Source organism: Pristiophorus japonicus, chromosome 9 (assembly GCF_044704955.1).
Source record: "Pristiophorus japonicus isolate sPriJap1 chromosome 9, sPriJap1.hap1, whole genome shotgun sequence".
NCBI lineage: Eukaryota > Metazoa > Chordata > Chondrichthyes > Pristiophoridae > Pristiophorus > Pristiophorus japonicus.
In genome coordinates, this window is record NC_091985.1 from 37,253,167 (window position 1) to 37,278,345 (window position 25,179).

At 45.3% G+C, this 25,179-nt stretch overlaps 1 protein-coding gene across 1 annotated transcript in view; it reads left to right on the forward strand.

The window, feature by feature from the left end:
- Positions 1-557: 557 nt before the first annotated feature.
- The window catches only part of LOC139273022 (glutaminyl-peptide cyclotransferase-like), a 45,773-nt gene continuing 21,151 nt past the window's right edge, over positions 558-25,179 (forward strand). The window contains exons 1-2 of the mRNA XM_070889285.1: positions 558-711; positions 20,690-20,836. Of these exons, the coding sequence (XP_070745386.1) occupies positions 595-711; positions 20,690-20,836 (264 nt within the window). The 5' untranslated portion in view covers positions 558-594. The remainder of the gene's footprint in view (positions 712-20,689; positions 20,837-25,179) is intronic.

The window sequence follows — 25,179 nt, forward strand, 5'->3', positions numbered from 1 at the left end:
TGGAGCTGAGCCCAAGATCAGATCAGCTATGATCTTATTAAATGGCAGAGCAGACTTGAGGGGCCAAATGCCCTACTCCTGCTCATATTTCTTATGTTCTTATGACACTTCTTCACCTCTCTTTCCTCCTTTAAGACCCTCCTCAAATTTTGTTTGATAATGCTCCTGTGAAACTTTGGGATGTTTTCTATGTTAAAGGTTCTATATAAATGCAAGTTGTTGTTGTTGTTGTCGTTGTTGTAATCCAGCTTGTTGTACTGCCATTTAATTTTAATAAAATCTTGGCAGTTTTACTTGAGTCGATTGTTTCCTCAGTAAAGGCAGAATTAGCTTGAAATGTCTAAGATATCTTTATGCTCAATTATTATGTTACATTTTTAAAAATCACACAAGGCAGATAGGACAGCAATCACAGCACGTCTTGGTAAAGATATTCTCTTACTCCTTATTTGCTAATCAAAGGCGGTCTGGGATGACGTAAATAAAAAAGGGTTTTAAAAGCTCTGTGAGTTCTGATTAGACTCACAAGATTTCACATAGGTTTGTGACGAGAGAGAGCAAGACAAAAGTGTGTGCTTCTTACAACAGCTAGAGATGACTAGCAGCAAGAGCTTGATTTATCTTCTGCTTGTGGTTTTATTTCATTTGACAACAATCTTCTGTCAAATCCACGGGCAAGGACAATACAAAGCACCATGGACAGAAGAAAAGGTAGGTTTTAGTGACTGTGTGTGTAGACAGAGATTGTAGTTTATATTTTAAAATTGAGGAAAGCAGAGGAGTTTTCAGCTGAGCTTCTGTCTCCCTGGGGCCTGTCATTAGAAGGTCACAAGACAGAGCATCACTAAAATAATCACCCACCATATTTTGGAAAGAGTAGGGAAGTGAGAATCATAGAATGGTTAAAGCACAGAAGGAGGCCATTTGGCCTGTTGAGTCCGTGCCAGCTCTCAACAAGAGCACTTCAGCTAGTCCCACCGCCCCTCCCCCGGCCTTTTCCCGTGGCCCTACAATTTTTTTCCTTCAGGTACTTATCCAATTCCCCTTTGAAAGTAATGATTGAGTCTGCTTCCACCACCCATTCCAGATCATAACCACTGCGTAAAAAAGTTTTTCCTCATGTCGCCTTTAAGAACATAAGAACATAAGAAATAGAAGCAGGAGTAGGCCATTTGGACCCTCGAGCCTGCTCCACCATTCAATAAGATCATGGCTAACTGATCATAGACTCAGCTCCACTTCCCTGCCCGCTCCCCATAACCCTTTATTCCCTTATTGCTCAAAAATTTGTCTATCTCCGCCTTAAATATATTCAATGACCCAGCCTCCACAGCAGGGAATTCCATCGATTTACAACCCTCTGAGAGAAGAAATTTCTCCTCATCTCAGTTTTAAATGGGCGGCCTCTTATTCTAAGACTATGTCCCCTAATTTTAGTTTCCCCTATGAATGGAAATATCCTCTCTGCATCCACCTTGTCGAGCTCCCTCATTATCTTATGTTTCAGTAAGATCATCTCTTCTGAACTCCAATGTGTATAGGCCCAACCTACTCAACCTATCCTCATAAATCAACCCCCTCATCTCCAGAATCAATCTTGTGAACCTTCTCGGAACTGCCTCCAATGCAAGTACAGGCAACTCTCGATTATCCGGGTCCTTCGGGGATTGGGCTATTCCGGATAAATGATTTTTCCGTTAGGGTGAGTTTACATTTTAAAGTTAAAACTTTAATAAATAAATACAATCGTTAGGGCGCATTTACATATATAAGTTAAAACTTTAATGAATCAATACAATCAGCTACAAACAGTAACAAAAGATGGACATTACCAGCATGCATGTACAGGTTCTATGCCTAGAACCCGTTCCCGACGTCAGCGGCGGCCGCGAGAGACAGCGGCTGCAGCAGCGCGCACACACACACACCAGCAAAGCAAGAGCAGAGGAGGGTGATTTTTACGGTGAGTGAGAGAAAGGGTGTGAGAAAGAGAATGTGCGCGTGTGAGAGAGAGAGAGAGAGTGTGTGTGAGAGAATGAGCAAATACAAATGAGCACAGTGTTTGGAAGGCGATTTTTTCAAAATTATTTGGAGCTGTCTTTTCACTTGTTAGCAACAGAATTTTAAATCCCGTTACAACGGTTTCCCGTTGGATCCGTGTACATCCTTCCTTAAATACGGAGACCAAAACTGTACGCAGTACTCCAGGTGTGGTGTAATCATCGGCTCCCCAAGGATTGTTGGATATCTGAATATTGCATTGTAATATTTCTCACTGCAGAAAAGAGCTGGCAGCCCCTGTTGTGGGAGGGGCCCAAGTATTTTTCCATGTTGTACACGAAAATTCCACATCTGATGGGCGGGGGTGGCCTGGGACACGTTACAATGGCCAGGAGAAGGCAACTCATCACAGGCAATGGGCAAAGATGGAGGGTCCATTGTTAAACAATGTGAACTCATCAGAGAGCCATTATCTGGATGAGATAACCCCGATAGGTGGGAAACCAGAACAAAAGAAAGCCATTAATGGTTGGAAGCGAAAACCCATCCCCAGCCATCAATGGAATACACATGGGCCACTCAGATTTTGGCCTCAAAACAAGGAAATACTTAATTTGGCCAGAAGAAGCAAACAGACTTTGGATATAAAGGGCCCAACTTTGGCCAGGAGTTGCTCCTTTTTTTTTTGAAGCAACTTGATTTTTCTGGAGTATCTTAAAAATCCCCATTCTGCACAGTTAATTTGTGCCAGTGTAAGTGAGTTAGTTAGGATTTTTTTTAGTTTCGTTTTTTTTTCAAAAGGGGGAGTTACGAGCCACTTACACCTGTTTTGGTTATTTAAGCCAGTTTGGACAGCTAATAGTTGCTCCAAACTAACTTAGGCAGCGTATGTGGCCACAAACCCTTGCGGCGAGTTAAGAAATCAGCGCAGGTAGCCAGAAATGGGGAGGTGGGGAGCGAAGCACAGAGGATCTAGCAAAGCACTAAACACCTTCTCAACAAGATTAAAGAAGCATAAAAACCGTCAATAATAAATAAAAAATAAAACTTAAGTCCTATCTTCCTAACTCGGCCCCCCGAGGAACTTGACTTCTCTCCAAGGAACTTGACTTCTCTCCAAGGGTCTTGACTTCTCTCCAAGGGACTGGACTTCTCCGAGGGACTGGACTTCTCTCCAGGGAAAACTTAGTGTTGGGTCATAACGATTTGACATATGCCCACACAAAATGCAACGTTCTCTCCACATTGCTGCCTGCTGGCCCATGTTTTATCGGGAGGTGCTGTTGAAGATTACTGGGTCGTCCCTTCGGCCAGGGATAGGGGCGGTGAATATTGGGTTGTCCCTTTGGCCAGGGATAGGGGCGGTGAGCATTGGGTCCGGCTCACAGCCTGCGGGATGCGCTGGGAGGGCGAGGAGCTGCGCATGCGCGCAGACTCTACTGCACATGCGCGCAGCTGCTGGCACTGTTTTCAGCGCAGGGCTGTAGCTCTGCCCCCCCATTCCACGAGAAACGCCGTGCCAGGACCCGGGACACACAGCAGAATCGTTAGTAAGATTTTTGGCGCCGTTTTGAGCATACAAAGTTGCCGCATCTCGGGAGAGTGCGCCAGAAAAAGGAGTTGGGGAAATTTGAGCCCATTAGGTGGCCGTGTGGCTATCTCTCTCTCTTTTTTTTGCTTTCGCTTGCTTCACTTCTACAAGGACTGAGCACTCCATCTGGGACGGAACAAAGAAACCATAGACACTACAGAACCAGAAGAGACACGTTTTCACCAGGAGAAGCAGCGAATAAGCCAACGAATCGCTGAGAATCATCCCTGCCCACGCATCTTTAAAATCACAGCCACTATGTGAGGAGGTGTCGTGTGTTTTCCCAACCAAGCCTTTGAAGGGTTTTAGTGAGGAGGCTTTGCTCAAGAACCATAGGGGTATGCCCAGCCAATTGGTACAGATTCGGGTTTACACTGTGGATCTGAGCAGAGGGTTTAGATGTTGGGTACTTTGCGATAGGGGCGGTTTAGACATGCCAGGGTATTGGATTGTACAACACCGTCACTGTGTTAACTTGTAGTTTTGCTGTGTTGAGGTAGCTTTAATAAAGCATTGATGGTTGAGACCGAGGTATTTGTCTGTGACTCATTCATCTGTTCAGTACAGATCACTCCCAAGTCTAGAACTATTGTGGGGGTGCGTCGAAAACACCAAAGGAAAACCATTTACAGTGGCCTCACCAATACCCTGTACAGTTGTAGCAGAACTCCTCTGCTTTTATACTCTATCCCCCTTGCAATAAAGGGCAACATTCCATTTGCCTTCCTGATTACTTGCTGTACTTGTACTAACTTTTTGTGTTTCATGCACAAGGACCCCCAGGTCTCTCTGTACTGCAGCATTTTACAATTTTTCTCCATTTAAATTATAATTTGCTTTTCTATTATTTCTGCCAAAGTGGATAACCTCACATTTTCCCACATTATACTCCATCTGCCAAATTTTTGCCAACTCACTTAATCTGTCTATATTCCTTTGCAGATTTTTTGTGTCCTCTTCACAATTTGCTTTCCCACCCATCTTTTTATCATCAGCAAACTTGGCTACATTACACTCGGTCCCTTCATCCAAGTCATTAATATAGATTGTAAATAGTTGAGGACCCAGCACCGATCCTTGCAGCACCCCACTAGTTACTGTTTGCCAACCGGAAAATGACCCATTTATCCCGACTCTCTGTTTTCTGTTAACCAATCCTCTATCCATGCTAATATATTACCCCCAACTCTGTGAGCTTTTATCTTGTGCAGTAACCTCTTATGTGGCACCTTATCGAATGCCTTCTGGAAATCCAAATAGACCACATCCACTGGTTCCTCCTTATCCACCCTGCTCATTACATCTTCAAAGAACTCCAGCAAATTTGTCAAACATGATTTCCCTTTCATAAAACCATGCTGTCCCTCGTTGATTGAACCATGCTTTTCCAAATGTCCCACTACTGCTTCCTTAATAATGGACTCCAGCATTTTCCCAACGACAGATGTTAGGCTAACTGGCCTAACTGGTTCAGAATTTAACCCATTTGTGCTATCTTCTTTTTCTGTCAACGATCTGACATTGTAAGCGAGATTGAAACTAATAGAAAAACCCAATTTTAACTTGGGGTGTGAGTGCGGGGTCAGGCGTGAAGTTCTGGCCATTTTAACTTCTGGGCATCATTGCCTGAACCCAGCTGGAATCACGACCTGGCCGGTAGATGGGAGTGGGACTTCAGCGACAGGAATCCGCCACAGCCAGTGACCTTGAGTAAAAATGACATTGGGGCCTAAATAATGTAATTGAATCCTGACTTCTAAATATTAATACCCACTTCTGCCTGCGAAGCTACCAAAATTCTGGTAATTAAAATGGCGGCGAGAATGAATACATCAGCAACAGAGCAGGAAATGTCTGACTGCCATTTTAACCACCCACCTGCCTGCCCCATTCCCACTGGGTGGGTAGAGTTAAAATCAGTCCTAGAATAGGGAAGATTAAATAATCTCATGTCTTAAATTAAGAGTAAAAAAATATTGCTTATATTTACAGATCGTATAGATTGTACCAGGCTTTAGGTGACTTTATATAACTATTATAACTAATGCAATTGCTGTTTTTCACCTGTCAAAAGGGATCTTACTGTCAGTTTTATAAACATTTAAAGTCAACAACAGCCAGAGACCCACACATTAGATTCCTAATAATAATGTCACAGGAATGAGACACTATAACATGTTTCTATATTTTTAGCAAATATTTATTTTGGAACACCAACCATCACAGTTTATGTGTTTCAAAATACTTTGTCAGGAAGAAGAGATATAAAATTGGAAAAATATCACCTAACCAAAGTAATCTTGATACCTGAGTTTAAACTTGTAATTTTGTGTTGAGAAAATGATAACAATGTTGATAAAGTGCCTTTGGAGTGCAGGATTCAGACAATGTGAAGATACTTGTAAGAAAGTTAATATTGGATATTATATGCCGTGAATAGAAAGGATTGGTTTCACAATTTACATTGATGTAGCACCTCGTGGCAAAACATTCCAACATGTTTCACTGGGTAAGTGATGGACACAGTAAAGGAAGTAGGGGAGAAGTTAGGAAAGGTGATCAAAGGCACACTCAAACAGATAGAAGGCTATACAGGGGAAATAGTGGCTGAAGGTTCTGCACTGATAGTAGAGTGGACAGAGGCAGGGATGCGAGGGAAGAACATCCATTAGACTAGAGTCAGATGTGCAGAGGGTGGATGTTGAGAAGAGGGGCTGAAGATTTCAACGGTAAGGTGCATCGTAGATATGGAAGGAATTGAAGTTGAGGAATGACGATTTTGAAAGTCCATGGGTTGCAGGTCAAGGAGGCAGTCAAGGTCAGCGAGGATAGTGGTAATGTGCGCATCCAACATTATGCAGGGTGGGATAGAGGCCACAGAATATTGAATGAATTAACGCTACAGCTTTAAGTGCAGTAGAACATTTTGGAACATTTACAAGTCATTTCTTTCCATTTGAGTAACAAAATCTTTGCAAAACTAGTGCTATACACCACTGGCTTGGCTCACCTCCTGATCCCCACCACCTACAAGGCTCAAATCAAGAGTCTGATGGAATACTCACCATTTGCCTGAATGGTTGCTGTTACAACCACAAGTTTAGGAAGCAAGACAGCAACGCTGCCATTTGACTCAATATCCACCCCATCCATCATTGGCACTGTGGCTACAGTATGTATGCTCTACAGGATACCCTGCTGGAACTTGCCCCAGTTAATTCAACAGCATCTCTCTTCCCTGTGACCACAACCACAGAGAAGAGCAAGAACACCAATGTGGTAGAACGCAAATGTTGACATGGCCCTCGACTGTGTCTGTTCCATTTCACATACTTCTACACTTACCCCTTCCCCTCTCTCTCAGAACTACGATAGGATTCTCCTTGTCCTTACATTTCACCCCACCAATCCACATTCAATGGTTAGTGGTGTGCCACAGGGATCGGTGCTGGGACCACAACTGTTTACAATATACATAGATGACCTGGAAGAGGGGACAGAGTGTAGTGTAACAAAATTTGCAGATGACACAAAGATTAGTGGGAAAGCGGGTTGTGTAGAGGACACAGAGAGGCTGCAAAGAGATTTAGATAGGTTAAGCGAATGGGCTAAGGTTTGGCAGATGGAATACAATGTCGGAAAATGTGAGGTCATCCACCTTGGAAAAAAAACAGTAAAAGGGAATATTATTTGAATGGGGAGAAATTACAACATGCTGCGGTGCAAAGGGACCTGGGGGTCCTTGTGCATGAATCCCAAAAAGTTAGTTTGCAGGTGCAGCAGGTAATCAGGAAGGCGAATGGAATGTTGGCCTTCATTGCGAGAGGGATGGAGTACAAAAGCAGGGAGGTCCTGCTGCAACTGTACAGGGTATTGGTGAGGCTGCATCTGGAGTACTGCGTGCAGTTTTGGTCACCTTACTTAAGGAAGGATATACTAGCTTTGGAGGGGGTACAGAGACGATTCACTAGGCTGATTCCGGAGATGAGGGGGTTACCTTATGATGATAGATTGAGTAGACTGGGTCTTTACTCGTTGGAGTTCAGAAGGATGAGGGGTGATCTTATAGAAACATTTAAAATAATGAAAGGGAGAGACAAAATAGAGGCAGAGAGGTTGTTTCCAATGGTCGGGGAGACTAGAACTAGGGTGCACAGCCTCAAAATACAGGGGAGCCAATTTAAAACCGAGTTGAGAAGGAATTTCTTCTCCCAGAGGGTTGTGAATCTGTGGAATTCCCTGCCCAAGGAAGCAGTTGAGGCTATCTCATTGAATGTATTCAAGTCACAGATAGATAGATTTTTAACCAATAAGGGAATTAAGGGTTATGGGAGTGGGCGGGTAAGTGGAGCTGAGTCCACTGTCAGATCAGCCATGGTCTTGTTGAGTGGCGGAGCAGGCTTGAGGGGCTAGATGGCCTACTCCTGTTCCTAATTCTTATGTATTATCCTCCGCCATTTCTGCCACCTTCAGTGTGATCCAAACCCCAAAAACATCTTCGCCTCCCCTCGGCTTTCAGCATTCCGAAGGGACCGCTCCCTCCACGACACCCTCAATCACCCCCAATACCCCCTCCCCTTCCCATGGTACTTTTCTGTGCAAGTGCAGGAGATGCAACACCTGCCCTTTTACCTCCTCCCTTCCCATCATCCATGGCCCCAAACACTCCTTCCAGGTGAAACAGTGTGTTTACTTGCACTTCTTGCAATTTATAATACTGCATTTGCTGCTCAAGATAGCTCCTCTACATTGGGGAGACCAAACGTAAATTGGATGACAGCTTGGTGGAACACCTCCATTCAGTCCTCAAGTGTAACTCCGAATGTCCGGTCGCCTATCACTTTAATTCTCTGCTCCACTCCCACTCTGACCTCTCTGTCCTTGGCCTCTTACACTGTTCCGATGATGCTTAACGCAAGCTCGAGGAACAGTACCTCATCTTTCGTTTAGGCACTTTACAGCCTTCTGTGAGATGATCCAAAACTCGGCTGCCCAAATCCTAACTTATACCAAGTCCCATTCATCCATCACCCCTGTGCTCGCTGACCAACATTGGCTTTCGATTAACCAACGCCTCAATTTCAAAATTCTCATCCTTATTTTCAAATCCCTCCATGGCCTTGCCCCTCCCTATCTCTGTAATCAGCTCCAGCCCCACAACCCTGAGATTTCTGCACTCCTCTAATTCTGCTCTCTTGAGCACCCCTGATTATAATCGCTCAAGCATTGGTGGCCATGCCTTCATAGAATTATAGAAATTTACAGCATGGAAGGAGGCCATTTTGGCCCATCATGTCCGCATTGGCTGACAAAGAGCTATCCAACCTAATCCTACTTTGCGGTTCTTGGTCCGTAGCCCTGTACATGATGGCACTTCCAGTCCACATACAAGTACTTTTTTTAATGTGGTGAGGGTTTCTGCCTCTACCACCCTTTCAGGCAGCGAGTTCCAGACTCCCACCATCCTCTGGGTGAAAACATTTCCCCTCAAATCCCCTCTAAACCTCCGACCAATTTCTTTAAATCTATACCCCCCCCTGGTTGTTGACCCCTCTGCTAAGGGAAATAGGTCTATCCATTGTATCCAGGCCCCTCATAATTTTATACACCTCAATAAGGTCTCCCCTCAGCCTCCTCTGTTCCAAAGAAAACAACCCCAGCCTATCCAATCTTTCCTCATCACTAAAATTCTCCAGTCCAGACAACATCCTCGTAAATATCCTCTGTACTCTCTCTTGTGCACTCATATATTTTCCTAGCATGTGGTGACCAGAACTGCATGCAGTAATGACAGTGCTCTACTCGGAGCTCCTTCATAGCAAACGAGCCAAAGGTGGGCAGCGGAAATGCTACAAAGACACCCTCAAAGCCTCCCTGATAAAGTGCAACATCCCCACTGACACCTGGGAGTCCCTGGCCCAAGACCGCCCTAAGTGGAGGAAGTGCATCCGAGATGGCGCTGAGCACCTCGAGTCTCAACACCGAGAGCATGCAGAAATCAAGCGCAGACAGCGGAAAGAGCATGCGGCAAACCAGTCCCACCCACTCCTTCCCTCAACGACTGTCTGTCCCATCTGTGACAGAGTCTGTGGCTCTCGTAATGGACTGTTCAGCCACTCACTTCAGGAGTGGAAGCAAGTCTTCCTCGATTCCGATGGACTGCCTATAATGATGATGATGACACAGTAATCCAGCTCTGGCTTAACTAGTGTTTTATACAGTTCAAGCATAACCTCCCTGCTCTTGTATTCTATGCCTTGGCTAATAAAGGAAAGTATTCCGTATGCCTTCTTAACCACCTTATCGATCTGGCCTGCTACCTTCAGGGATCTGTGGACAAGCACTCTAAGGTCCTTTTGTTCCTCTACACTTCTCAATGTCCTACCATTTAATGTGTACTCCCTTGCCTTGTTACCTCACACTTCTCCGGATTGAATTTCATTTGCCACAGTTCTACCCACCTGACCAGTTCATTGATATCTTCCTACAGTCATTATCAACCACACAGCCAATTTTTGTATCTTCAGCAAACTTCTTAATCATATCCCCTACATTCAAGTCTAAATCATTGATATATACCACAAAAAGCAAGGGACCTAGTACTGAGCCCTGCAGAACCCCATTGGAAACAGCCTTCCAATCATAAAAACACCCATCAACCATTACCCTTTGCTGCCTGCCTCTGAGCCAAATTTTGATCCAACTTGCCACTTTGCCTTGGATCCCATGGGCTTTTAGTTTTGTGACCAGTCTGCCATGTGGGACTTTATCAAAAGCCTTGCTAAAATCCATATACACTACATCAAACTCACTACCCTCATCAACCCTCCTTGTTGCCTCCTCAAAAAAATTCAATCAAGTTAGTCAGACATGACCTTCCCTTAATAAATCCATGCTGATTGTCCTTGATAAATCCGTGTCTTTCTAAATGAAGATTTATCCTATCCCTGAGAATTTTTTCCAATAATTTTCCCACCACTGAGGTTAGGCTGACTGGCCTGTAATTACTCGTCCATTCCTTTTTAAACAAAGGTATAATATGAGTTGTCCTCCAGTCCTCTGGCAACACACCTGCAGCCAGAGAGGATTGGAAAATGATATGCCAGAGCCTCTGCTATTTCCTGTTTTGCTTCTCTTAACAGCCTAGGATACATTTCATCCAGGCCCGGGGATTTAGCCACTTTCAAATCTGCTAAACCCCTTAATACTTCCTCTCTCACTATGTTTATTTCATCTAATATTTCACACTCCTCCTCTCTGATTGCAATGTCTGCATCGCCCCTCTCTTTTGTGAAAACAGACACCTTGGCTAGGCCCCAAGCTCTGGAACTCCCTGCCTAAACCTCTCTGCCTCTCTACCTCTCTTTCCTCCTTCAAGACGCTCCTTAAAACATACATCTTTGACAAAGCTTTTGGTCATCTGTGCTAATTTCTACTTATACAGCTCGGTCCCTATTGTTCTTTCCTCCTCCCACCCCCCTTTCTTTGCCCCTGCACTTGCTTAAAATCTGTTACATCTCTAACTTTTTCCAGTTCTGACGAAAGGTCATTGACCTGAAACATTGGGCTCAATTTTGCCCAAGCCCGTTTTCTGGCGTATTGCCAGAGTTGCGCCCGTTTTTCTAGGCCAGAAATGCGGTAAAAATATTTTGCCAAAGCTTCCCCGATGTATAATTCGAATTTGGCGCCGCACAGCATGTCCAGTCATCTCGGGGGGTGGAGCCTGCTGTCTGCACCAAAAGTCGAAGCTGTGCCTTCTGCGCATGCACAAAAAAAAGTTACATTTTTGACGTTGTTCCAATGGACGTGCATGCTCAGTACAGCTCGAATTTGGCAATTGGCCATTTTTAAAGAGCCAGTTGTGTGTGTGAGAAGGAGTTCTGTGTGAGAGCATTGGAAAAATCGCAGCTGGAGCAATACAAGATGCGATGCGGTGCAAGGACCAAGAATTTCTTACAGGAAGAAGTGGAGGTACTAGTTACTGTGATTGAGAACAGATGGCAGGAGCTGGACACCAGCAGAGGTCACATAAAAGTTCCACCCAAAGAAATGAAGAAACGTTGGAACCAAGTTGTAGAAGATTGCTGCGCAATGGTAACCACCACGAGATCAAGAGGCCAGTGTAAAAAGAAGTGGCAGGACCTTGGTCAAGTAGTTAGTGCAAATAATATTTTCATTTATTCAATGGAATTGCAATTGTAAATGTGACCAGCTATATATGTCCCACCCAGCAGAAAGACACCCTCTCTAAAAAGTTGCATTTTTATCTTTGCAGAGGAAGATGGCACATAATAAAAGGGAAAGAACTCGAACAGGGTGAGGCCTGGAAAATCTGCACCCACTGACACCCTTGGAAGAGAGGATCGCTACTTTGATGGGTCCTGCCTGGAAAAAAGCAATCAGTACTGCACAAGCTGGGCCCACACTCAAGGGAGAGGGTAAGTCCTGCAAATTCATCATGGTCCTTCAAATCAGCCTGCTGCCTGGCCTGCGATGTGTGAGCCTACTCATGCCACCCACCCTGCCCCCTCTCTTGTTGCTAACCATTTGATTGTTCTGTTATCTTTTGCAGAACTTGAGGCCAACCCTGACGATGCAGAAGAAAATTCAGATGAGGACAAGCCTGATGAAGAGAATATCTTCCAATTCAACCCTCCAGACCAAGAACATGGCGGTGAGGGGGAGGGGATGGAGCTGGATGAAGCTCCCACTGTTGTACTAACTTTGGAGGAGGTGCCGCTCATGGAGGTGACAGCCCCTTCCGTGACTAGTGGTTTGAGTGTTGGTGGGCCATTCCATGGTTTCGCACCTTCCGAGGTTGCCGGTTCCAGTGGTATGGTGCAGTGAGGCACACTCAGGGCCCACCTTCCGTGGTTGCTGGTCCCAGTGGTGTGGTGCGAGGCACACCCGTGGGGAGGAGGGGAAGGAGAGCTCGACTGTGCTCTCCTGAGGTGCAGGATCTAACAGATGTGGTTCAGATGATGTCATTGAGTGCGGAGAACATTGACCTTACCCGATCACTCCTGGACGCCATCAGCGGGTGAGTGATGAGGCAGCGGGACTGCTGGGAGAAATAACAGCAATGACATGAGAAATGGGAACGATATCCGGGACCATCAGTGAGGGAATAGTGTCCATGAGGGAGGGAATGTCAGAGGTAGTGCAAAACACGTCACTGACCATGAGGGAGGGAATGCTGCAGATAGTTCAGACAGTTTTTCTCAATATGAGGGAGAGAATGTTACAGGTCGTTGAGACACTGTCGGGCGTATGAGCGACGGCATGTTGGAGTTAGCTGCTGCAATAAGGGAACACACCCAGACCCCGCGTCCATTGACAGAATCAACTGTTACTCCCACTCCAATCCCCACACCAGCCTCTGAAGAGCCCAAAGCCGGGCGCTTCAACTTGCCGCCTGGGCCTTCCAACTTTCCGCCTGATGCTGACGCCCCCCCCCACCCCCGTCTCAAGGGGTGCGCAGTACCCGAGATGTTAGAAAGAATAAGCTTGGTATCAGGCCCAGAAACACTGCGCCACCGCCTTCAGGCAGGGGTGGTGCAGTGTCCAAAACCAAGTGTGGCGGGCGGTCTTAGAATAAGGGGGATGAGAGATGGGTGCAGCCTTTCTTTGCTGCTGTTGTTAGTATTATTATTGTTATTGCTGTAACCGTTCTCTTAAGTGATCTTAAAGAGTGATATTAAAGTAAAGTTTGATACAAGAATAATTTTATTAAAGTTAAGTACATTGCAAACTTTTGAATAAAATATATTTTACATTAAAACTGAATCATGTTCCATTAACACAACACAACATTACGGAACAGCTCCAAACAATAAACATGTCCATGTGGAATAGTTGTCGCTGAGCCCTCAGTCATCAGTAAAGCATTCACGGATGTGCTGCTGGTGCAAGGCTCGAGCAATCGTTAAAGAGGCACGATGGCCCGCCCTCCTCTGCCATCGTGCTCCGGCCTCAGGCACTTGCACGGCTTCCTCATCTTCGTCATCCTCCTCCTCCTCCTCCTCTTGCTCGTCACCTGCATCTTCCACATCATTATCATCAGCCACGCTCACCGCAGGTGGGTCTTCCACTACCAGGTGCTGCTGCCTCATGATGGCTAGGTTATGCAGTATGCAGCACACAACAGACAACTGACCAACAATCTCAGGGGAGTACAACAAGTAGCCTCCGGAATGGTCCAGGCGTCGGAAACGCTGTTTCAATATGCCAATGGTCCATTCAGTGACGTTGCGCGTCGCAATGTGTGACATGTTGCATTGACGGTCAGCTTCCGTCTGGGTTACGCGTAGGAGCATCATGAGCCAGGTGGCGAGGCTGTACCCTTTGTCTCCCAGTAGCCAGCTTTGCCCTTCTGGCTGCTGCTGCTGAAACATGGCAGATATAACGCTGTCGCATAGGATGAACGCATCATGGGTGCTGCCAGGGTATCTTGCATCGACTGACATGATGCGATGCATGTCGTCACACACGAGCTGCACATTGATAGAGTGGAAGCCTTTTCTGTTCCTGTACATCTTGGAATCCTTTAAAGGTGCTCGCAAAGCGATGTGGATACAATCAATGCAGCCCAACCTTTGGGAAGCCAGCAATCCTGGAGAAGCCCACAGCACTGTCATGGATTGCTTGGGCAATCATGGGGAACTTTATGAAGTCATTCCTACGCACGAACAGTGCAGTCGTGACCTGGCGAATGGAGACATGTGTTGCATGTTGAGAGATGGCTCACACATCCCCAGCTGTAGCTTGAAACGGTTTGGAGGCATAGAATGAAAGTGCAGTTATAACCTTCGCTTCAACTGACAAAGCAGTCCTCCTGATGCTTCTAGGTTGCAGGTCTGCTTTAACCAACTCAAAGATCCCACTTAAAACTTCTTTACGGAAACGCAACCTTCTGACACAGTCTGCATCACTCAGGTGGAGGTACGAATGCCTGTCTCGCTATACCTGAGGTGGGTAAGGCCTCATGCCCTCCTGGTGTGCTGAAGTCAAATCAATTGTCTCCTACGTAGCACCATGATGCAGAAGGTATGGCATTTTCAGTATTGCCCCCATACTTAAATGTAACCTTTGAAAGAAGTTCAAAATGGCAGGAAAGCAGGCAGCACAGGTTCGCAGTTGTCTCTCTCCAGGTCTGTATGGATGGACCATACCCAAAGGTCTTGTGACTTCTCTCTCTCTCCTCTCCACCTCCTTTACTAATTGGAGTCTTGTGACTTCTCTCTCACCCTCCCCGGGCTCCAAACCTTCCGATCGGCACCTCTCTCTCTCTCTCTCTTTCCTCCCACCACCACCCCCCACAACCCCGCTGCCGCCACGGCTTATTTTGTAGCCGAGTCCCGAGCTCCTGTGTCTGGGCGCGGGGTTCTGCTGGCCAAACCTACGACCCTCCAGCCCTGCTTCAAGTCTTTCGGTGGTGTAGTGTAAGTGATGAAAAAATGAGAGAACTTCTGAAATCCAACAAATTTACACTTCTACGTTGACAGGTAAAAAAAAGTTGAACTTTATTATTGATTTTGACTGTTCTTGACTTCTTCCAAAATCTTCGATTTAAAAACAATGGTGTCTTTCAGCGCAGATTTGTCAACGTGCGCTGGTTTTCTTAACCCACCAGAAGGTTTTTCGGGAGTGGCCAGATATACCAACCTAAGAGAAAAAAATGTTGGCCAAATTGTGAAGAATTGAAAAAACCGGCACAGACATGAGGGAACGCCCCCATGACGTAAAAAAAAAACTGGCCTAGAAAAATCGTAACCAAGTCAGTTACACCAACGCAGATTGCAGAGGGAAATTTTGAAAAAAATAAATATGCCAAAAAAAACGGCGTGCGCCTAAAAAATGCCGCAAATGAAGGGGGAAAATTGAGCCCATTAACTCTGTATGTCTCTCCACAGATGCTGCCTGACCTGCTGAGTAATTCCAGCATTTTCTGATTTTATTTCAGATTTCCAGCATCCGCAGTATTTTACTTTTGTAGAACACCATCATCTCTAAGTTAACCCCCAAAGTCACACACCACTTGATTTATATATAAATTGCAATTCCTTCATTGTCATTGGGTCAATTCCCTACCTATCGAGAGAACCATCAGCATAAGGAATCTTGTTAACGGGCATAGCTGCGGGTAACATATTGGAAACATTCTCCTCGCCCCCCGCACAGAGCAATATTCTCTTTCATATATTTCAGTTTTGGAAATGATAACGGTGCCGAGACTTCTGTTAAAGGCTGTAAACTAGTGAGAGTAGCAGCTCTAAAACCATTTTCCAGAATACTGTTTTAGGAAGACGCTTTGTGCCCGGGATTCTTCACACAGCGAGTTATTGATTGCAACCATGCTTTGTGGGGAGGCATTGAGTTTCCTCATAGTCACCGTTAGCTGCTTATATACCTCCTGGAAACAGACACAGTGGCATATGCCTGGCTCATGTCTGCATTCTCTATTAACCATGGGAGAATTACTCAATTTTTTCTCTTCAATGGCTTTCATTGAGGGTTCATGAACAGCCTGGGGTGATCATAAACAAACATAAAAATAAATGCCTTCTTAAACAAAACAAAAGACTAGGGGCTAGACTTTCCACTTTTGTACAGATCGCCCAAAATGGGCATTATTTCCAGCATTGGCGGTATGTATAGGTTTTGAGATTGCCGGATTATCACCCATTTTCAAAATCCCAACTTTTCATTTTATAAAATGGGCTTTACCGCGAGCAATCTGAAATGAGCGTCAGCAATAAATTTATTGACCTTCTGCCGTAAAGTATCACCATCGATAGCAATGGCATGGCAACGCTCACTTCCTGCGTTTCAGGAGGTCAGGGGGTCATCAATACTTGCGCAGAAGAGGAGAGAGAGAGAGAGAGGGGGGGGGGGAGCAAAGAGGAATTGAAAGCATGTGTGGGTGTGTTGTGTGCTTATTTGGCTGTTTTGGGAGGTAGGAGGGAGACTTACCAGCAGCAAAAAGAATGTTGTTCCCAGCAAGTTTATGTCGAAAAAAAAAATTTAAAATGGAAGGAATGGAGGAGGTAACACAGCACGCTGTGGAGACTGAAGACGCTGGTGAAAGCAGTGAGGTGGGAGAGGAACAATTTGGAGGTCGCAAATGAGTGAGGAGATTCTCTGACAAGGCAAATGATTCCCTCCTGCAGGAGGTGGAGTAATGCTGGGGTCAATTGACCCAGGGTGGGCGTGGGAAGCCCACCCCAAAAATCTACCAGAGGATATGGGCCGACATAGCCGAGGTGGTCTCATTGACGACCAACAAAGTGCATGAGGGCAACCAGTGCCGCAAGCGCTGGAACGATCTTGTCGGATCCGCCAGAGTAAGTATTACATTTATTTACATGTACTTATATATTGATATAATGTGATTTTTAAGTGTAATGATTGATTAAAATCAGATGTCTTGTCTTGCACTTATACTGGTAATGTTTTACTCAAAGCCTGTGTTTACGGTGTACATCTTTTGGTAAAGAATGATAATTATCATATGTGTTGTATCAGTCTCTGTGACAGTACCTAGCAATGATCTCACATAATGATCTCGTGCCATGTCGTGCTGGTGTTACCTTTTACAGAGGAAACTTTCGAAGAATAGGGCCGAGCAGAGGTGAACGGGTGTCGGGTCACCAGTCATCATCCAGCTCACTGACATCAAGGAGCAGGTGCTGGCACTTGTGGGGAGCCACCCCCGATCGGCCACATATGCAGCTTCAGAACCTGATGTGATGCGTGATGTAATGTCAATAGATGCCACGCTCACTCATATCTGACCAATAATATGATAGATGACTGATAAAAGTGTTCTCTAAATAATGATGGCCTCATGAGAATCATTGCACTGCAGAATTTGGTCATGGTCATGAAATGTGATGTCTGTGATGATTTTGACAGCAGTGGTGCTTTTGTCGAGCATATGCTGTGTGTAGTGTTGGAATCACCTTGTGACCCTAGCACCCTCTTCTCCTCTAATAACCTCATTTATGTTTTGTAGCTCAGCCAGCAGTGCGGCCTCATGCAACACCACCGAGCCAGGAAGCGAGGGGTGCGGGGCCGGAGTCATCGGACGATCGTGCATCTGGTGCTGAGGAGCCCTGATTCTCGCCTGTGGAGCTGCTGGGTGCCTTCTCCACAGATGAGAGTGCGGACTTCGAGGAGCCTGCATCGCCAAGCTCCATAATGCAGTCAACACCCATGACATCTAGTGCTCCTGCAGCCATTCCCTCCTCCACTGTGGGGGTACCTGCCCAAGCACCTTGCCGCAGGGCACCCGAGGTGTCTCCAGGATGGCGCCGACCACGCGGAGATTGGCTCGACGCAGCAGGTTTGCTCCATGAGCGGCAGATCTGAGCGGGGACATGGTACACTTGTCCAGGATGAGCGTTGACATGGGTCAGCAGGTCCTACAGACAGTCGGGGGCATATCCCAACAGATGGCCAGCATTTCCGCCACCATGAGCGAGTACGTGCCATGGATGGTGGAGGTCCTGGAGGTGATAACCAGGAACACTGGTGGCAGAAGCCTCCCAGTGGTCCTGGAGCGCGGCACTGCACCCCAAAGTGCCGCACCCCCATTGCCAACGATACGAGAGCCAGGAAGAAGATCTTGCTTCTGGCTCAGAATACATTCCCACCTTGGGATCGTTCTCTTCCGTATCCGTCCAAGCAGTGGTTCTGCCATCATCGCCCCCAATGAAGCATCGCCCGAGGAGCTCCTCGGCCAGGCGGCTTGGAGTCAGGAGGGGAAGGGGAAGGGGTAGAGGTGGGGAGGAGAAGTGGGGTGGGGGGGGAAGGGAAGTGAGGTGCATGGCCATAGATGTTGTCTTGATCACAGTTACGCTGTTGCTGCTATTTTGTTGGGAGGTTTGGGGGAAGGGTGGAGGGGGGTAACTTGTTCTGTTGCATTTGTTTTCTATGTTTATGAAGTGTTGTTGGAAATGTTAAACATTTAATAAATGATATAAATGTTATAAATTTGTTGTTGGATGGGGTGGGGTGTTTTACAGTTATAATTATGATTTCTACAAATATTCTCATTAAATGTTTTTTATTTAACATAAACTTGTTGCGCATTGTCTCAGATAGCTGCACCATTACACACTGGTGCTTCCTTAACATGAAAGGAGATAATTCAACGTCACTTGAATCAACTAAACCGTTAACTGTCACTAAGGTAATGCACACCATTCATGTATGAGCTACAGACACAGCAGTGCTGCAGCTTTGTAAATACCACCAATGTTATTTCAAGCTAAGTGCTCATTTATGAGCTGCTGACATAAGAGTCTTGCAGCTATGTAGCCACCACTGGCCCTTTCCTGCGGTCTAGAGTGGAGTGGGGGAATAGTTTCATCGTCAGCCTGATTGTCTGGCCCGAGGTCAGCGTTCACCTCCTCGTCCTCCTCTTCCTCTCTTTCCTGAGGTGAACCGGCAGTCCCTTTTGGCAATTCTTGTCTCCTCCTGATAGCCAAGTTGTGCAGCATGCAGCACACCACCATGAATTCAGCTACCTGCTCAGGGTGGTATTGTAACTCGCCTCCTAAGTGGTCCAGGCATCTAAAGCGCTGCTTAAGCACTCCAATGGTATTCTTGACGATATTGTGTGTGGCTCTGTGGCTCTCGTTGCATCACTTCTCGGCTTCAGTGTGGGTGTTACGCAGGCCATATCCTTTGTCACCGAGCACCCAGCATTGACCTTGTGGCTGACTGGTAAACATGTCAGATACAGTGCTCTCATGCATGATGTGAGCATCATGGATGCTGCCCGGAAATTTTGCATTTACTACCATTATAATTTGCTGGTGGTTGACAACGAGTTGCACATTCAGGGAGTGGAATCCCTTTCGGTTCCGAAAAACCTCTGCATCCTGAAAAGATGCCCGCATGGTGATGTGTGTACAGTTTATTGCTCTCTGCACCTTGGGGAAGTTTGCAATTCTGGAGAATCCTAGAGCCCTCTCAGTCTGTGCCTCCCTGGTCGTAGGGAAGCTGATAAAGTCCAACCTGCAAGCGTAAAGGGCTTCAATGACCTGTCGAATACAGCAATGTATGGCATGCTGAGATATAGCGCAAATGTCATCAGCTGAGGCCTGAAAGGGACCCGATGCGTAGAAGACAAGTGCCGCAGTGACTTTGACCTCAACGGACAGTGTGGTCCTGATGGTGCTGGCAGGCTGCAGATCTCTTCTGATGAGCTGGCATATCTCACTTAAAGTCTCTTTCCAGAAGCGCAATCTCCTAAGGCACGTGTTATCGGACAAGTTCAGATAAGACCACTTCTCCCTGTAAGTGGGTGGGGTGTAAGGTCTCGTCCTCCTCCTCAATCTGCGACCTCGTTGATAGGGCACATAATGCTCTTGAATATACCTTCTGCCATCTCTAGTCTGCAGCACATGCATAGTCATCAAGAGAGGCTGAGAAATTACAGGCCCCATTGAATCACAATCAGTATTATACCTATTGTTCACAAACAATAAATTTACCTACTAAAACATCTAAAATAACTTCAAATCGTCCACAGTATGATAAGATGTTTGTTCAGATGTTCAAATCACCTTAAAAGACCTCCAGAGTACATCAAAGCTCCCCAGAAGTTGAAGCAGTCTTTTATATGAACCGACTTCCGATTTACAAAATGGCGTCCATACCGCTGGGTTTAGTTCAGGTGAGAGCAACTTTTTCTCAGCGTTTTTTTCGGCGAGCGATATTTTCAGCGATATGTGGCTGAGGTGCCGAAAGTAACGCTCGCCGATATTATGGGCGTTACTTTCGCCCATTCTGATCTTTACGCTGAAAAAAAGTGGGCGAGTGGTATTATTATTTCTCGGTGTTAAGTACATGGCGAAAGTTACGCGGGGCGATAAGTGATCGATACATGGGCGTTAGTTTCCATTTTGTTGCTAAATGGGCGATATCTGGGTGGTATACCTCATCTCAGCGTTAAAATGGACGTTAAGTGGGTGGTATCGATGCAAAAAAAGTGGAAAGTCTAGCCCTAGAAACCTCAATTTTTTGTAATAATAGTTTGCTTCATTTATTTTTAATGATCTCACTTTCTCAATGACTTTAAATCACCAGCTGATCCACCAGCCCAATTACCTGACTGCGGCTGATATCCAGAACATTACCTCACAGACCAACATTTCTCTGATGTGGAATGATGATCTGAGACCAATGCTTAGAGAGAGATATCCAGGCTCTATTGGAAACAATGCTGTGCGCCAGGTGAGTGGAAACATAGAAACATAGAAAATAGGTGCAGGAGTAGGCCATTCGGCCCTTCTAGCCTGCACCGCCATTCAATGAGTTCATGGCTGAACATTCAACTTCAGTACCCCATTCCTGCTTTCTCGCCATACCCCTTGATCCCCCTAGTAGTAAGACCTCATCTAACTCCTTTTTGAATATATTTAGTGAATTGACCTCAACAACTTTCTGTGGTAGAGAATTCCACAGGTTCACCACTCTCTGGGTGAAGAAGTTCCTCCGCATCTCGGTCCTAAATGGCTTACCCCTTATCCTTAGACTGTGACCTCTGGTTCTGGACTTCCCCAACATTGGGAACATTCTTCCTGCATCTAACCTGTCTAACCCCGTCAGAATTTTAAATGTTTCTATGAGGTCCCCTCTCATTCTTCTGAACTCCAGTGAATACAAGCCCAGTTGATCCAGTCTTTCTTGATAGGTCAGTCCCGCCATCCCGGGAATCAGTCTGGTGAACCTTCGCTGCACTCCCTCAATAGCAAGAATGTCCTTCCTCAGGTTAGGAGACCAAAACTGTACACAATACTCCAGGTGTGGCCTCACCAATGCTCTGTACAACTGTAGCAACACCTCCCTGCCCCTGTACTCAAATCCCCTTGCTATGAAGGCCAACATGCCATTTGCTTTCTTAACCGCCTGCTGCACCTGCATGCCAACCTTCAATGATTGATGTACCATGACACCCAGGTCTCTTTGCACCTCCCTTTTTCCTAATCTGTCACCATTCAGATAATAGTCTGTCTCTCTGTTTTTACCACCAAAGTGGATAACCTCACATTTATCCACATTATACTTCATCTGCCATGCATTTGCCCACTCACCTAACCTATCCAAGTCGCTCTGCAGCCTCACAGCATCCTCCTCGCAGCTCACACTGCTACCCAACTTAGTGTCATCCGCAAATTTGGAGATACTACATTTAATCCCCTCATCTAAATCATTAATGTACAGTGTAAACAGCTGGGGCCCCAGCACAGAACCTTGCGGTACCCCACTAGTCACTGCCTGCCATTCTGAAAAGTACCCATTTACTCCTACTCTTTGCTTCCTGTCTGACAACCAGTTCTCAATCCATGTCAGTACACTACCCCCAATCCCATGTGCTCTAACTTTGCACATCAATCTCTTGTGTGGGACCTTGTCGAACGCCTTCTGAAAGTCCAAATATACCACATCAACTGGTTCTCCCTTATCCACTCTACTGGAAACATCCTCAAAAAATTCCAGAAGATTTGTCAAGCATGATTTCCCTTTCACAAATCCATGCTGACTTGGACCTATCATGTCACCTCTTTCCAAATGCACTGCTATGACATCCTTAATAATTGATTCCATCATTTTACCCACTACCGATGTCGGGCTGACCGGTCTATAATTCCCTGTTTTCTCTCTCCCTCCTTTTTTAAAAAGTGGGGTTACATTGGCTACCCTCCACTCCATAGGAACTGATCCAGAGTCAATGGAATGTTGGAAAATGACTGTCAACGCATCCACTATTTCCAAGGCCACCTCCTTAAGTACTCTGGGATGCAGTCCATCAGGCCCTGGGGATTTATCGGCCTTCAATCCCATCAATTTCCCCAACACAATTTCCCGGCTAATAAGGATTTCCCTCAGTTCCTCCTCCTTACTAGACCCCCCGACCCCTTTTATATCCGGAAGGTTGTTCGTGTCCTCCTTCGTGAATACCGAACCAAAGTACTTGTTCAATTGGTCCGCCATTTCTTTGTTCCCCGTTATGACTTCCCCTGATTCTGACTGCAGGGGACCTACGTTTGTCTTTACTAACCTTTTTCTCTTTACATATCTATAGAAACTTTTGCAATCCGTCTTAATGTTCCCTGCAAGCTTCTTCTCATACTCCATTTTCCCTGCCCTAATCAAACCCTTTGTCCTCCTCTGCTGAGTTCTAAATTTCTCCCAGTCCCCAGGTTCGCTGATATTTCTGGCCAATTTGTATGCCACTTCCTTGGCTTTAATACTATCCCTGATTTCCCTTGATAGCCACGGTTGAGCCACCTTCCCTTTTTTATTTCTATGCCAGACAGGAATGTACAATTGTTGTAGTTCATCCATGTGGTCTCTAAATGTCTGCCATTGCCCATCCACAGTCAACCCCTTAAGTATCATTCGCCAATCCATCCCAGCCAATTCACGCCTATAAAATGATGAAGTCCATTAATTTGCCCTGGATGCTTAGTGTCAGAATGAAGCAACTTTAATTTGCATAAACTTAATTCTCGTAAGTCAGGAAGATTGAGGGTTAATCTGATCGATGTGTTTAAGATGTTAAAATGATTCAGTAGGGTAGATGCAGAGAAACTATTTCCTCTGGTGGGGGAATCAAGGAGGACATAATCTTAAAATTAGAGCCAGGCCATTTAGGAAGGAAATCAGGAAGCACATTTTCACACAAAGGGCAGTAGAAATCTGGAATTCTCTCCCTAAAAAAGGCTTTGGATGCGAGGACAATGGGAGATTTTAAGACTGAAATCGATAGACTTTTGTTAGGTTTGGGTATCAAGGTTAGGGTATCAAGGTTAGGGTATCAAGAGATATGGAGCTCAGACAAGCAAATGGAGTTGAGATACAGATCAGCCATGATCTACTTGAAAGGTGGAGCAGGCTCAAAGAGCTCAATGGCCTACTCTTGTTCCTATGCTCCTCTCAGAACTGGAAGGCCTTCCTGTTTCACAGCAGAACTCCAATCACTGGTGCTACAATCAGCAGGGGCAGACATAAGATCACAGGTACAGATATATTCGTGACACATGTGACCTTACAGTCCGTCAGCTGATAAATGTCAAAGGAAAGAATCTGCCGAGTGAAATTATTTCTCTATTTTTTATTCCGACAATAAGAAGGGATCAATTTGAATATATAAAGCTCACAAGATTTCTATCGGATCATAAAATGTTCTCAGGAGTTTAAAGGGAATATATGCACTAACTGGAATAGTTGGGTAAAATCACTGGTTCTGTCATTCAAATAATAATTAATTTTCCCTGCTATTCTTCCAGAGTGACATTTTGAGTCGAGGCATCTTGAGCAGACTCCAGCTGCAGGTTCTTGCTCAGTCTGACTCTGTTCCCTAGTCAGCATGCAGTAGAGTGACAGATGCAATACTCCCAGTATTGTTTCTGCCAGTCCAGCTAATCTGGTGGAAGGATTAAGAGTGTGCTACTACAATTTACCAAAAACTTTATTAAAATAATATTAATTCAAAATAACAGTTTCCTTTGGACTGGTGAGGTTTCAAAGTATACCAATCACCTTTACAAAGGCTTAAATCACTCTACTGTCTCCCTGTCTATGAAGTGAAGTGAGGGCAGGTGACATTCTCCTTGACCTCTGCAAATGTCACTCTCAGTTGTAGAAGACTGCTAGCAGAGGCATGAAAGTTGCCCAAGGACAAATCCCCATTCAATTTTGCTTTTATCTTAGCAGTCCCTGCCCTTTGGTTGGCACCTCCATAGAGCTGAATATATTAAATCATGTATGGTGGAATGAAAATTTAAAACTGAGATGAGGAGAAATTTCTTCTCTCAGAGGGTTGTAAAATCTGTGGAATTTGCTGCCTCAGAGAGCTGTGGAAGCTGGATCATTGAATAAATTTAAGACAGAGATAGACAGTTTCTTAACTGATAAGGGAACAAAGGGTTATGGAGAGTGGGCAGGGAAGTGGACCTGAGTCCATGATCAGATCAGCCGTGATCATATTAAATGGCGGAGCCGGCTCGAGGGGCCGTATGGCCTACTCCTGCTCCTATTTCGTATGTTCTTATGAAACCTTCACCAGAATGTTACCAGGGCTCCAAGGGTTAAATTATGAGATTACATAATCTAGACTTGTATTCCCTGGAATATAGGTTAAGGAATGATTTAATTGAGACTTTTAGGATTTTGAAAGGAATTGATTCGATAGATCGAGAGAAACTTTTTCCGTTGGTGTATTATTAGACTTTTTTGAGGATGTAAATAGCAGGGTAGACAAAGGGGAATCAGTAGATGTAGTATATTTGGATTACCAAAAAGCTTTCGATAAGGTGCCACTTAAAAGGTTGCTACGCAAGATAAGGGCTTATGGGGTTGGGGGTAATATATTAGCATGGATAGAGGATTGGCTATCTAACAGAAAACAGAGAGTAGGGATAAATATTTTCCAGTTGGCAGGCTGTAACTAGTGAGGTACCACATGGATCAGTGCTTGGGCCTCAGCTATTTACAATCTATATTAATGACTTAGATGAATAGACCGAGTGCAATGTATCCAAGTTTTCTGACGATACAAAGCTATGTGGGAA